Source organism: Eubalaena glacialis, chromosome 13 (assembly GCF_028564815.1).
Source record: "Eubalaena glacialis isolate mEubGla1 chromosome 13, mEubGla1.1.hap2.+ XY, whole genome shotgun sequence".
In the NCBI taxonomy this organism is placed as follows: domain Eukaryota; kingdom Metazoa; phylum Chordata; class Mammalia; order Artiodactyla; family Balaenidae; genus Eubalaena; species Eubalaena glacialis.
In genome coordinates, this window is record NC_083728.1 from 18,435,214 (window position 1) to 18,451,008 (window position 15,795).

Consider the following 15,795-nt stretch of genomic DNA (forward strand, 5'->3'; position numbering starts at 1 on the left):
AAATGACTAGGATATAAAACAGAAGTAAGGCATGTCCTATAAGGGAGAGGTCAGAAAATGCCTCCTGGAAGAAGTGGTGTTTGAGATGGAACTTGAAGGATTTGTGATTATCTGTTAATACATTAATTCAACAAGTGTGTACTGAGTACCTCCTTGTGCCCAAAACTGTGCAAGGCCCTATCTACACAAGGTGAACAAGGCCAACATGGACCTTGCCCCTGCGGTTACAGTCTAGCAGCAGAGATAACCATGGAGGCTGACCATCTGGCAAGCAAGAGTGATTTCTGGATGGGGAGTAAAGGTCTGGGGTGAGCTGGGGGTAAAAGAGAGAGCACCCCTGGGAGCCCTGGGTTGAGATCTGAGAAGAGGTGCGGGTACAGGGGTGTGAAATGCAGAAGGAGGTTGGCTGAGCTGGGGAAGGAACACAGAGCCTCGGTGATCAGGAGAGACTGCTTGGAAGAGGTTGCTTGGGATAAACTTTGGAAGATGATAGCCATCAGTTCACCCATGCACAGGCTAGATGTGAAAAGTAGGCAGACCATCGACGGGTGTCCAAGAGGGCATAAGAAACAAGAGGCAGAGTCCAGCTCAGCCTCAGCTCAGAGACTAATCCTCATATAGGGACCTAGAAGGGGCTGCCTGAAGAGGTGATGAGTCCTTGTCTCTGGAGTTGGACAGTCACGGGGGTGGAGAGGGGGACATCCACTTGCTGGGGGTGTTGCAAGGGGTCTCCCAGCTGGGGTGGGAGAATGACTTTCCAGCCCAGAGAATCCAAGATTCTGTAACTTGTAATGGCCTGAAACTGAGGGTCAGAGAGTGACTGGGAGAAAAGTATCTGTCCAAGTATCTGGCTTGGTTTATGGTCGAATAAGCACAAGGTATGGATGGATCAAAAGGGGCATAGGAAGAAAAAGTATTCAGTAGTTTCCTTGGTTCCCTGGCGTGCTCATCTCAGGGAGCAGATCAAACACCAAGTTAAAATTAAAATAAAGCAAGGAAGAAGGAATGCAGATGGCCAGTATGAAGAAGGGGGAGAAAAAGCAATAGCATTTGCTGAGTGTCTGTTATAGGCCAAAGACCACGCTAGGGAATTAACACATATTATTTCCAATCATCCTAGTAACTCTGTGAAATAGGGCTTGTCAAATACTTTCTACACGTGAGTCTCGTAGAGACGGAGACACAGTCATGATCACACAGCTGGTTAGAACCAGGTTAGCCTGGGGTCCGTGATATTTCCACAACACCAAGAACAGAGGGCATTTCGCCTAGCCCAGGGGTTCAGAGCCTAGTGGTCTGAAAGCATTCAGGGAAGTTCCCACTGTCTGTGCCATAGATTCTGTCCTCGTGTTCCTTTGAAACATTTATTTCCTTCCCATTGCCTAATATTTAACAAACACTTACATGGAGCTTGTTTGGTAGGTGACAGATCCTATTGTAAGTACTTTAATATTTATAAGTCAGCATCTACTGCAAATGGTTGTTGTGAGAATTCACAATAATTATCCCTATTTAACAGATGAGGAAACTGAGTTACAAAGAGGCTAAGTAATTGTCCAAGGCTACGTAGCCGGTAAACGGTGGAGCCAGGATTTGGACGCAGGCAGTCTTGTTCCAGAGCCAATGCTGTTCCCACGAGGCTCTGCTTGAGGATCTAAGGGGTAGTGTGGCCGTGTACCCAGCAGCAGGAGGGCCTTGCATCTGTCTTAGGTCCTCTGCTATGCAGATTCCCCTGCCCAGCTCCAGAGGATGGTCAGACTGGGTCTGACTCTGTCCTTAGTGGAAAGAGAGCCCACCCAGGCAAGGAAGACAGAGAGGCAGCCACAGGCCGAGGAGAGAAGCAGAGGCAGGTAGAGGCACAGACATGGAGAGCAAGACAGCAGAGGGATGGAGGTGTAAGAGGCGGTGGCCAAGGTCCCTTGACCTTTTGAATAGTGATAAGATGTGCTACTATTGCTTCTGTAACTTTGCCATTCTGGTGGAAGCATGGAGAAGCCCCAAGGTAGGGTGATGGGGGTAGGAGAGGAAGGACCCACCAGTTATCTTCCAGGATTGGTACCCAACAGAGGTAATGAGCAGACAGGATGTGTAATGCCTAAAGGATGTGAGTGGATGCGAATGTCAGCTTTCTGGCTGCATGTATGTGCTTATATGTGTCACTGTGTGTTTGCCTGGAGAGGCAAGGAGCCTGCTGAGAAAGCTTTGGGACAAGGGTATACATGTGTGGGTCCTTGGCTTAGCGTGACATAACAAGGAATCTTAAAGAACATTCAGAGGCCTGACTGCCTGAGTTTGAATCCCAGCTCTATCTCTTTTTTTTATTTTTTTATTTATTTATTTTTGGCTGCGCTGGGTCTTCATTGCTGCCCGCGGGCTTTCTCTAGTTGCAGCGAGCAGGGGCTACTCTTCGTTGCGGTGCGCGGGCTTCTCATTGCGGTGGCTTCTCTTGTTGTGGAGCACGGGCTCTAGGCGTGTAGGCTACAGTAGTTGTGGTGCGCAGGCTCAGTAGTTGTGGCTCACAGGCTTAGTTGCTCCGCGGCATGTGGGATCTTCCCAGACCAGGGCTTGAACCCATGTCCCCTGCATTGGCAGGCGGATTCATAACCACTGCACCACCAGGGAAGCCTCCAGCTCTATCTCTTAAAGCATGTGTGGCTTTCGGTGAGTTACTTCAACTCTGCCTCATTCTTTCATCTACAAAATCGGGTTAGTAATACTATCAATCTCCTAGAGTTATTAAGAGAATTCAAGAAGTTAATACATTGTGTTTGTGATAGCCTTAAATAGTGCCTGGGAAGGATTAAGTGCTATATGCGTGTTTATTAAATAAATACAGTAAATTTAGGATTTATTGTTTCATGGTCATTGTATTCATTTCATAGGACTGCCACAACAAGGTGATGGTTTAAAACAACTAAATGTATTCTCTCACAGTTCTGGAGGCTGGAAGTCTGAAATCAAGGTGTCAATGGGGGTCAGGCTCCCTTTGAGGCTCTGAGTAGAATCCTTCTTGCCTCTTCGTAGTTGCTGGTGATGGCTGTAAAATCCTCAGCATTCCTTGGCTTGCAGCTGCCTCACTCCATTCTCCGCCTCTGTCCTTACACAGCCCTCTCCCTGTGCGTCTCTGTCCAAATTCCCCTCTCCTTGTAAGAACACCAGTCATACTGGATTAGGGCCGCCTTAACTGGATTACATCTGTAAAGACCCTCTTTCCAAGCCTGCATTGGCCACCAATTTTGCGTCTAGAAAACTTGAGAATAGTTGTGGGTTTTCCTTTTTTTCTCTGTATTATAAATATTTTAGTAGGATTTTAGGAGACGTTTTAGAAACCGCTATCTTATTAAGGAAACACTTCATAATTTTTCGTATTTTTCTAAAGTTGTATCTCCTTTTTAACTTGAGGTTGCTGAGAATGGATATGAGTGAACAAAACGAATGGTAATGACTTTTTTCCTGTCATATTAGTAAAATATTTCTAAAGTAAAATATCTAATTCTGTAAAGAGGCAATAAAATTTTTGAGATTATTTTTTTAAAAAAAGACCCTATTTCCAAATAAGGTCACATTCACAGGTACCAGAGGTTAGGACTTCAGTATATCTTTTAGGGGAACACAGTTCAACCGGTAACAGTCATTTAAAAAGCATCAGTTCTTGCTGTGGTTGTCAGATGCCAGCTCCCCCCTATATTGAAGTCAATACCAGAAAGTGGAAACGGTGTGTCCCTGGTAACTCGGTGAGGTATTTGGAGACCTGGGGCTGGCACCCAGGTGTCCTACCTCCTGGTCCTGGTCCTCCACTGTGATAGGGACTCTTCAGTAATTCAGATCAGCTGAAGAGTGGGCTCTCAACAATGGGGATGTCACACTTCAGCATGCATGAGGATTGCCTGGAGTGCTTATTACGCATCTGGAGTTTCTAATTCATGGGTCGGGGTGGGGCTGGAGAAACTGCATTTCTAGTATGTTCCCAGGTGAAGCCGATACTGCTGGTCCAGAGACTACTTGGAGAATCAGTGTTCTACATCAGTGGTGCTTAAGCTTGGTGGCACATTACGACCACCTGGAGAGCTTCTAAAAACCCAAATGCCCAGGCTGCACCCTAGACCAATTAAATTAGAATCTCATCAGTAATTTTTAAAGCTCCCCAAATGATTTGTGCAGCCAAGGTTGAGAAGCACGGCTGTAGAATACATCAAAGAATGTTTTTAGAGAAAAGCCATTCTTCAGGGTATCTATTTTAGAGGATTCGTATTTAATAAATAATGAGGCCATTTAAATCAACATGGCTGTTTCCTATATTTAAAAGATAACCAGAGAGCATTTATTGAGTGCTTACTGTGTACCATGCACTGGGGAAAATGCTTTGGTAACTACGCACCATTTAATCTTCGCAAACACTTTCCCTTCCCTGGGAGCACTGCTGCTACCTGCAGTTCTATAGACAGGAGGAAACTGACATGCAAAGGCATGCGTAACTTGAAAGAACTCACACAGCTAGTCTGAGATGGAGCCAGGTTTTGATGCCAGGCTGTCTGGCACCAAAGTTGATGTTAACTGCTGTGCCATCCTGCCTCCTGAAAGAAGAGAAAGTGGTGTGTTCTCCTTTTAATCCTGCACTTTTCCATATCCTCGTTTACACTGTCAACTCTGCTGTGCGGTAGCCCAGCCTCTGCCTCCATTACAGTTATTCTGAGTTAGTGGAGTTTGGATTAATGAGGTTTTGCTGCATTCATAAGGCGCTAGAATTGTTACCATGGACTGAACTTGCACTTCTGGTTTTATCCCGAAAGGAGAGGTAGAGGGACGTTGGAACAGGTATCCTGAGCTGGCAGGCAGAAAGCAAGGTTAGGGTCCTGTGGCTTCCACTGATATGCTGCATGACTTGTCTAAACCCCTCCTCTGTCTGGCCTCAGTTTCTTTTACAAAATAAGAGAATGGTGCAGTTCCCTTCCAGTTTCTGATGTATAAATTTAATTAGAGAGTCAATCATGTCATCATAGAAGTGTCTGTCCGGGCTTCAAAGAGCACAATGCCGACTTTTAATAGGAGTAGAGTTTCAGCTGTGTTTTCTTTGTCTACCTCCTATGGACTGAGATATCTCTCTGGCTCCAGGGTTCCAACCTTTGTGTTTTCCCAGGAAAGTCTGTCCAGAGATGCCAATGGAGGATGGGTTGGGGAAAACCCTATGGAGAAAGGAAAGAGTGCCTGGTCAGTGTCTCCCCTGGAAAGTGGGCATGGCTCTTCATATCCAGGGGAGAGCCCTGTGGAACCAACACTCTCCCTCAGTTGTCCGGGTCTCCTGTTCTCCACCCACATATTCAAGGGTTTTGCAGGATCCAGATGCTGGAATCCCTACCACCTCTTTCCTAGGTAGTTTCTGAGTCTCTCCGTGAACTCCTCCAATAATGGAGGGCTCATTACTTCCAAAAGCCTAAACAGAGCAGGGGTCATGTCTGGCTTTTCACATCATGGTCTCCTGCTGTCTTAACAGCCACTTCTGTCTAACCACCTACAAAGTAGGTGCTCATTAAATATTTTTCCAACCAATTAATGTGCAAAGAGAAATAAACTACTAACTTTAGGGAGGAGACAAAGACTTCTAAGAGTAGGGGGCCTTTGAGTTGGCCCCTAAAAGATGAAAAGAAGGTTGCCAAAGAAGAAAACGTGGGAAGGGCAATTCGGCACTAGGCGCTTCCAGAAGAGACCCGAGCAGTTCTTCTTTGCTAGAAATTTCTTCCTTGTGTCAAGCCAATGTGATGGTTCTAATTCTGACCCCTGGGGCCACACAGAGCCAGATGTCACGTGTGTGAAGAGAGCATTCCAAAATATTCCCTCTCCATGAGAAACATCCCTGTTTCAGACACTCTTCCTTCTCCTCTCGTAGCGTGATTCCAGAACCTTTCACAGCCCTTACAGTCCTCTCCGTGGAGCCATTCCACCTGCCACCCTCCCTTATCAAGAGTGGTGCTCAGGACAAACCACAGATGTCATGGTCCATCGTGGGCACATCCCTAGCCACCTACCCTCTCTCAGCTAACCAGCAAAAGTCGGGGGGACCTCCGAGTGATCTGTTAGAAGGAAGAATACCACCAGCCACGTCACATTGTCCCAACCTGTCAGAAGCAGGGAACTTCGGATTGCTGTGTCTTAAAACATTCTTCAGCTCTAGAGGTGACCCAGCAGAGGAATAGATAGGCTTGTACAATGCTGTCTTTTGAACAGCTCTTGGTACACCCTGCTGGTGAAATTGTGTGACCCAATTGGCAGGAATCTCAGAACAACTGCAGGAAAAAGTTCCAAGTTCGGGAAGTCACAAGTGCTTGAGTCTTGAGGGATCTGAGGACAGCATGAGTTATGTGACCATCCCATATATCATGTGACTATCTTATATGAGGTTTTTTAAAAAACATTCTATAGCTATGGCTATTCTGTGGGCTCTGAGGGAAAAAGAAGTCTCTGACTTCTGTGAACATTCCATCAATTCTTCAAACACCCCAGGAAGGAAATGCTAAGTTGTTAGACAAGAATAATTCATTAACTAGAAGTATTTCAGGTCACAAACTAATTTCATGCAGCTTTTTCTTCCTCTTTCCTTGCGTATATCTTTTTTTTAAGTGGTTATAATTTGTACTCAGAGTAGGATGACAGTCTTTTCTACACTTCAGATTGTAGACTTTTTTTTTTTTTCTTTTTTTAATTTTATTTATTTATTTTTGGCTGTGTTGGGTCTTCATTTCTGTGCGAGGGCTTTCTCTAGTTGCAGCGAGCGGGGGCCACTCTTCATCGCGGTGCGCGGGCCTCTCACTATCGCGGCCTCTCTTGTTGCAGAACACAGGCTCCAGACGCGCAGACTCAGTCATTGTGGCACACGGGCCTAGTTGCTCCGCGGCATGTGGGATCTTCCCAGACCAGGGCTCGAACCCATGTTCCCTGCATTGGCAGGCAGATTCTCAACCACTGCGCCACCAGGGAAGCCCCAGATTGTAGACTTTTAAACATAAATTTGCACAACAAATTTTTTGAGCACTGGCTGTGTGCCAGACACTCAGCAAAATATTGGAGTAGGTACAGGAAGTCCAAAGAGGTTCACCCAAGAGGTTCTTGCCTTCCTGGGTAGGAGGGTTGAATCACTGCAATTGGATTAGTCAAGTGCTTAGCTGACATGGCAACGAGGCCCTCCTTGATCTCCTGACAGGGTTCAAACCAGCTATTTGCTGCTCTCCCCTAGCTGTATGTATTTTTCCTTCTTGGATTTCATCACCTTTGTGATTTTATATCGATTTATGTACTTACCTGTTTAGTGCCTGTCTTTGCCACTAGTGTCTGTGTTCTGTGATGGTCAAGATCATGTCCAGTGTTTGACGCTATGATCTTCTTACATCTAGCAGAGACTGGCACGTGTAGGTGCTAAGTAAATTTGTGTTCAATGGGAGAGTCAACCCAGAAGAGAAAACCACACATCTGTTTAGGGAGCAAGAGGAAACCTCAAAGAAGATGTGACATTTGAATGCCACTGAGCCTTGAAGGATGAAGGGGAGGTGGTCCAGGGAGAAGAATGGGGGCACACTGAGGAGTAAGGAGTACTGAGGAATGGTTAGGACAGGAAGATGAGGTAGTTGGTGTTTCCTAAAAGGAGACACGTGTGGAAAATAAGGCTGCGTTGAAGCCTGGAACCATAGATCGTGTGTGCCTCACTCACAAGTTTGGGATGTTCCCCTCTTTTCAGGAAAAAGAGGGAGGGGGATCAACTAAACTCTATGACTATAGGAATGAATATGATTTTTCCTAAATTACTAAGAGGGTTTTTTAGTGATTAAATTTTGAATAAGATCCCAAAAGTATGGTTTTGTGTTTTATTTCCTTCTACATCCCTTCCATTTCCATTTTGTAGCTGAAGCACCTGTCTACATATTTTAAAATTTTACATAGCATCATCATCACCATGAAAACGTAGTGTCAACCATGGGTGAAAAACTAAGGATGTAAAAACCTGAGATTTTTACCACTCAGTTGTCCAGTTTTTAAATATCTATGTTTTAGAGAGGCTCCATTAAAAAAATTTTTTTATCCAGGGGTTCAGAGCTACCCAAACATTTCTGTAAAATGCCGTTTTTTCATAGATGGAGCAAGACCTTTTTTTTTTTATTCCTTTGGAAACCAGTGATGTGTGCCTAAGACAACTCTTTCCATATTATCTTACCCTGAATAGAATGAGATTGGTTGGGAGTTCTGCCCTAAGGAAATATCAAAGCCTCCAGTACCTGCTCATTTATAGTTTGAAAGTTAATTCTCTTATCGTATTTCCTTTTATTTCCTGCTGGGGCAGTGTGCACAGAACTCAGATGGAGGCAGAGGGTCTGCTGTATATCTTTTCAAATTTACGATTAAGAAGGTCACATATACATTTTTTTAAATAAATTTATTTATTTTGTTTATTTATTTTTGGCTGTGTTGGGTCTTCATTGCTGTGTGCGGGCTTTCTCTAGTTGTGGCGCGCGGGCTTCTCATTGCGGTGGCTTCTCTTGTTGCGGAGCACGGGCTCTAGAGCGCAGGCTCAGTCGTTGTGGCACACAGGCTTAGTTGCTCCGCGGCATGTGGGATCCACGCGGACCAGGGCACGAACCCGTGTCCCCTGCGTTGGCAGGCGGTTTCTTAACCACTGCGCCACCAGGGAAGCTCCACATATACATTTTGAAACACACTCCTTTTTGATAATAAATGAAGAATAAAACTTTGAAATGTCATCAGTAGCAGAATTACTCGTTTTTCTTTCATTTGCGTTCCCCCTGCCTGCTGGCCGATTGCCTGCCAATGGTGAGAAAAGGCGCAAGTGACCGAATGCTTCATTTCTTGTTGTTTTTCTGTCTGCCTGGAATAGTTTCACTAGTGGAGCAGTATGCCTGTGGCCAAAGAATTTTAACCAAAAGATGCACTTCTGTTCCTGCGCGCCCTTCTTTCCCCAGGCAAATTAAAAAAACAAAAACAAAAACAAAAAAGAAGAGGAATTCCATTTTAGGCTGCATTTGTCTTCAACTAGACAAAAGCTCTTCTCTTCCTGGATCCAGATTCACTCTCCACGCTTCTCTACTCTGCTGTCTGCTTACAGAGCAAGATCTAAATGGATGCCATGCCTTTGGCTTCCAGTTGGGTTCAGCTAATGTGAGCCACTCTAGGAGGTCAGATGGGGGAGGGAGGATGTAGTCAGGGAATCTGTGCCTCTGGTTCCCTCCCTGTGGGGGTCATTCAGGACTGGCTGGATCCCTTGGGAGAAGTTCACTGCTTCTCTACAGGTGGCCGCCTCTTCACAACGCCTTTTGGGTTCTGGTTGCTGCTTCCTCTGCTTGTCACTCTGGACCCACAGGTGATAAACAGCTCTCCTGTCACTGTATTATACCTTGGGTTCCCCTTATACCCTTCTCACTTTGTCAGTAGTCCTTTTATACATTTTCTCCCCTCACTTGAGTGTGCCATCTGCCATTCTTCTGTGCGGTCTACAGCTAGATCAACTCCATGTGAAGGAAAATACCATCAAACTAGAAGTGATCCTAGATGAAAGCCTCTAAAATACTTCTAAGTCTGGGTTTACCCTTGCATTTAATACCTCCTCTGACAGGGGGATCATTACCTCTTGAAACTGCCTGTTTCAGTATCAGATGGGCTCACCTTTGGATGTTTCCTAGGTGGTGCTGAATTTGACCTCTCTGGGACATCACGGAAACATGTCCTTTCCGTGTTGAAATAGGAGTGACCAAGATTGGATTGGAAACCAAGTCCTGTGAAAAATGGAGCAAGAGGACTTCCCTGGTGGCGCAGTGGTTAAGAGTCCGCCTGCCAATGCAGGGGACACGGGTTCGTGCCCCGGTCCGGGAAGATCCCACATGCTGCGGAGCGGCTAGGCCCGTGAGCCACAACTACTGAGCCTGCATGACTGGAGCCTGTGCTCCGCAACGGGAGAGGCCACGACAGTGAGAGGCCCGCGCACCGCGATGAAGAGTGGCCCCCGCTTGCCACAACTAGAGGAAGCCCTCGCACAGAAACGAAGACCCAACACAGCCAAAATAAATAAATAAATAAATAAATAAATAAATAAATAAATAAATAAATAAATAAGAATTTATTTAAAAAAAAAAAAAATGGAGCAAGAGACCTGGAAGAATTTACCCTCCAGATATTTAATGTGCAACCCATAGCCTTGCATATCATAGGAACAAAATTACTATATTTAGATACATAAACGTTGGGTAAACTCAGAGGGACCAGGTTGTTTATTTAGAAATATTTGAAAAACTGTCATATGCAAGTAGGGTTAGTCATATTTTTGTATCTCTGGCAATAAATCTGAGACCCAGTAGTTGACATTTAAAGGGAGTAGATTTCAAATCCATACAAAGAATTTTTTAACCCTCAGCCTCCCAGTGAGGTGCCAAAGTCTCCATCACTTGATATAATCCAGGACGGATGGGATTCCACAGCGGGACTGTTGGAGAGAGCATTCCAGCAGTGGAATGCAGTTGGACCAGTGGTGATGATACAAAAACAAGAACAGCAGCTGCCACGTGTTAAACATTCACTGTGTGCCAGGCACTGTGCTCCGAACACATTATCTCACTTAATCCTCATTTAATCCCTATGAGGTTGGCCTGTTAAGTTCAGAACTTACTGAGGTTAAGGAACTTGCCCTGTATCATACAGCCAGGCTATGGAGGTAGGATATGGACCCAGGTCTGTCTGATGCCAAAGCTGATGGTTTCAACCTCCAGTGGTTGGTGTCAGAATCACCTGGGGAACTTGGTGGCCAGGCAAAGGTCTAGTGCCTGTCCTACTTGTATGAATCTAGGATCTGTGTACTTTTTCAGCTCTCTAAGTGATTCTGATTTACACAAGTTTGAACATCACTGCTATACTTTGTCGTCATCATCATCATCGTCGTCGTCATCATCATTCCAAATGCCCATCTGGTTCTGAGGGTCTCTATGGGAATAACTGTGCATCAAGTTCTGCTTTAACCTTTATCCTTTTGAGCTGTAAGACTAACTCACCTCCACCCTTACCCACTGCCCACACCAGCCTCTACTTCAATCTACCTTTGTTTGGTGGGCTATTTCACGAGCTCAATCCCTGAGAAAGACCAGACTCCATTTTGAATCTCATTCAGAGCCATGGGAACAGAAAGGTCCCCCTGCCTCTTCTTCCCTTTCAAGGGAGAGTAAGGAAAGTGTTGTGCAAATCTCATTATTTCCCATTTTAAGCTCAAGTAAAGAACACACCCATTGCTGAGGATGAGGCAGGATAAATGTCCTATTTCTGAGCAAATGGAGGCCTCTAACAGTTTCAGGAAGACTTAGGTTTATGCCACCTTGACCTTGGAGGACCTGCCTTGACTCTGTTTCTGGAAAATGGACCAGGTTTGGGGGTTGAGGATGATGGGTGGGGAAAAAGAACAGTCTGATCTTCCAGTGCTTGGATGCAACTGTCACCATCTGACTGTGATTTTTTTCCCCTTGCACATGTCCCAAAGGAAGCTGGCCAAGAAGCAGAAGGAAACACAGAGTGGAGCGCAGAGGGAGATGGGGCCCGTGGCCTCGGCCGACAAACCCGCCACCAAGCTCGGCACCAGCCGCAACGACGAAGGCTTCTCCTCTAGCTCACAGGACGTTAATGGATTCAGTAAGTTGAGCCAACTCAGGGGAAGGGGACATCCGTACCAGCTTGACCCTGGTACCTCTGCTGTTGACCCCTCACAGTGTCAGGTGCTATAGGACCATGGAGTCTGGCTGCTTCCCTGGGGTGGTCCAGGATGAAGGTGCTCCCTGGCAAAGACATGGGGCCAGCCATCCTGGGGTGAAAAGGAGTATTTCAGAACCTCAAAGCAGATGGAAATGAGGGCAAGCCATCTTAACTGCTGCTTGTGTACACAGAGGCAGGTTAAAACTAATAATAGTAAAAAAAAAAAAAAAAGAAGAAGGAAGGCATGGTTATGCCCTTAGGGAGAAAAATATGCCAAGCTGAACTGAGTGTCTTACAGTCATCAAAACAATGCTGCACATAAACCACATAAAGTAGTTGAGTTATGCGTTATCACGGTCTCCATTTCTCAGCTTATGAAACTGAGGCTCAGACTTCTCCAAAGTCCCATGGCTGATGAGTAACTTATCCAGAACTGGAAGCCGTGCCTTCCAAGCCTTGGCCAGTTTCAAAACACAGCTAGTGATCCAAGTGGCATTTAGTCAAGAGCAGCGGTGTCCTCATGCAGAGTTAATACAGGATCCCAAGCTAATAGTAGTGGCTACAATTTCAGAGTTCACCCCATCCAAAGGAGAACATCAAGACTAGTAAACTAAAGCTCGTTTAGTTTAGTCTGATCTTGGGGATCAGACTCAAGCATGCTGACTTTTGCTCTTAACTTTCTGAAAGCCAGTTCTTTTTCTGAATTGCGTAGAAATGCTAGATTCCCCAGCCTCTGCTCCAAAGTGGGGAAAGCAGGAAATCTAAAGGAATATGAGCAGAGACAAATGTTCCCCCTACACTGTGCCAGTGGCAAAGGGACGAAATCGTATTTTGTAAAAATCACTTAGATAAGGTCAATTTGGGATGATGGAGATCTATGAGAGGATGAAGAAAGAAAGGAAACCAGTATTTACAGACCACCTTCGTCTGCACCACAGCCTTGTGAGATGCTTAGTGTGACTGTTCCCATTTTATAGATGATGTATCCAGAGCTCAGTGTTTGGCTGACCTTCCCACAGTTACACAGCTGCTTCCTGATGGATCCAGGATCCAAGGGTACCTCGGACCCACGATTCCTAACCTCAAGTGTACCACAGCACCTACCTGAGGCAGTTTTCAAAATCCGCATATCTGAGCCCCACACCTTACCTGCTGAATCAGAATCTCCTGGGGCAAGGGGAGTGGGATGGGGACTCAGGATGTGGATTTTGTAAAAGCCACGCAGGGGGTTCTTATAGGCACCCTGCTAAGAAGGCTGAACTTTGAAAGAGGCAGCAGCTATTTTCAAATACTGACATGCTACCTTGGGAAAGAGATTTTGTTTTAAACCTATAGAGACTGAAAAAATAGTAAAATGAATACTCATGTAGTCTTTACCTAGATTCACCAGTTGTTTGCATTTTGCAGTATTTGCTCTCTCTCTCTCCTATACACACACACACTATATGTATACATACATTATACATATATAATTTTATGAACCATTTAGCAGTAAGTTTTAGACATCATGACACTCCCCCTCCAGAGAATCCAGCATGTGTTTCCTGAGAACTAGGAGAGCTCTGCAGCATAACCACAATGAAATTATTTTACCCAAGAAATACAACTTGTTTCAATCTCTGATAGACCAGAGTCCATAGCTGAATTTCCCCCATGGCCCTAAAATGTTCTCTCTTATTGTTACTATCTTTTGATCCAGGATCCAGTCAAGGTGCTCACTTTATATTTGGCCACCACGTCTCCCATCACCTTTCTATCTACAACAGTCCTCCCACCTTTCGTTTTCCTTTCAGGATGCTGACATCTTTTAAAAGTCTAGGCCAGTTGTCCACAGAATGTTCCACAGTCCAGATTCGTCTGATTTTTTTCATCATGATCACACTCAGGTTAAACATTCTGGCAAAAATGCTGCACAGGTCACGTTGTGTACGTACTTCCCTTTGCATCATTTCAATAGACGCGTGCTATCACTGTGCCCACTCTTGGTGATGCTAAGTTTGAATACTTCTTAAGGTTGAGAAATGGCTTTTAAAGACGAAGCCTAACAGCACATACTGATTATTTCATGAGTAAATATTTAACTTCTATTTTCCTCAGAGAGCAGAGCAAGTTTGCAGTCTGCCTAAACACGAAGTCAGTTCTTAATCCATTCTTCACCCAGGTGAATTTCTGGGATTCATACATTCCCTTGGGTCCAGGAAAAGAGGATGCCGACAGAGGGAAGGAGAGGTGGAAAAGAGGGTAGCAAGGAACTGGGCTTGGTTTGTTCTTAAAGGCACATCCTGAGCACCGCCCCACCCCAAGCCTTTGGCCGTGTTAACTTGTCACTGACTCTCCTGCTTTTGTCCTGAGGCAAGGAAGTTCATTAGCAAGTCTAGCTGATGGCACTGCTGGCCAAGTGGTACCTATTCACCCAAAACCTTTCCTGTCCAGGCCAGGCTCTTGTGCACCTGTTTTTCCATTTCCATTTTTATAAAAATGTCCTGGGAGGACTCTGAATGCCAAAGAGATATGGTCAAAGACACATGACAAACATCATGACCCTAAAATTGTAGGTATTTGATCTTAAGCTTTCTGATTTCAGATGAAAACCTGGGTAACACCAATTTCTTGGATTTCAAGGGGAAACATCGCCTCCATTTTCCCCATGGGCTAATAAAACTTAGACTCTTAAGATAAAAGCGCCCAAGACTGAGGTAGATTGGCCAGCCAGAGAGGAAGAAGCAGCATATCCAATAAAATCTAATCAGATGTTTTAAAGTCCAGACACAGTCTTTCCAAGATTGATATATGTGTGTTTTACATTTATATACACACATATACATACACACAGACATAACACGCATACCCAGACATGTGTATATGTATATTGTATGTACATTCATTTTAATGATATTGCTTTTAAAAAGACAGAAAAAATTCAATTGATGTTACACTCAATTATTAAGAAATTTTGCATTTGTTTGAATCAGTAAATATTTTAGGATTCTGTCTATGCATCTGGTGTCCTCAGGCTAGAGCCACAAACATGCTCTGGGGATTCTTTTGAATGCCCTGGAATGCATCAGGTACCTTTTAAAATGCTCTATGGAATCACTGGGGTGTGATTTGAGGGGAAAAAAATGTAAGTAATGCTTACACTGGAGATGTAGAAATTGCTTCTGCAATCACCCTGATGTATGTAAAATTGAATCCATTTTCGTGGCATTAAGGAAGTGACTGTCTGGCTTCTCCATCGGGTCTTTAGGAGAGCCTGAGATTATTTGCAAATGTTGAAGCATTGCTAGAGGCAGAGCACAAGAATAGATGTCACATTGGAAAAGATTACAGAAAAACCTGCCCTGAGCAATTATTTCATTATTGAACAGGTGGGCCCTGGCCTAATTCAACCTTTGCATCCAACTGTGTGGGTTTGTTTTCCTGGGTTTTCGATTCCAAGTGACTGCTAAGTTCTGCAACATCCATTCCATCAAGCCTCCCAATTTTGTATAGGACCAGTGACCTCTGGGATGCAGGGGTGAGGGGGCTTTGTCAGGTATGGGCTGTTGCTCTGGAGCGCTGTGGCGTTCTTGAAAAAGGAGTGCCTGCCAGCAGTGTGCATTGTTTTCAGTTTAAAGAAATGCTGGCTTTTATTAAGTAATCTGATTTTGATCTTACTGCCTTGTGTACCTGCTTGTTATTTTTTTCTGAGATCTTTTGCTCCCTGGGATCATTTTCTGGGTCTTTCTTCTGCTGCTTTCTTTTTACATTCCTGCTTCAATCTTCTTTATGTCTTTTGTTCATAGTCTCATCCTCTCCTTGTTTATTTTAGTCCAAATCAAAATGCTTCAAAACAAATTGCTGTTGAATTCTATGATACGGGGCTTGGCTGTCTACCCTTCATGTAATAGCATTTGACAGACTCACTTGCCCATTGGGTACTGTTAGTAAACTCCATCTTCATTTTTTTGCTTCCATTCTATTCAGTGGTTTCATGGCTGGTGTGTGAAGGCAGTTTATCTCTAAGGAGCGTCACATGCTGGGCCATCAAGCTCTCTGCTAAATAAAGAAGCAGGCACCGTCGAGGGC

At 44.7% G+C, this 15,795-nt stretch overlaps 1 protein-coding gene across 1 annotated transcript in view; it reads left to right on the forward strand.

Annotated features, from left to right (window-relative positions):
* PTPRT (protein tyrosine phosphatase receptor type T) overlaps window positions 1-15,795 on the forward strand; it is a 776,285-nt gene that overhangs the window by 644,217 nt on the left and 116,273 nt on the right. The window contains exon 15 of the mRNA XM_061209812.1: window positions 11,519-11,667. Within this exon, the coding sequence (XP_061065795.1) occupies window positions 11,519-11,667 (149 nt within the window). The remainder of the gene's footprint in view (window positions 1-11,518; window positions 11,668-15,795) is intronic.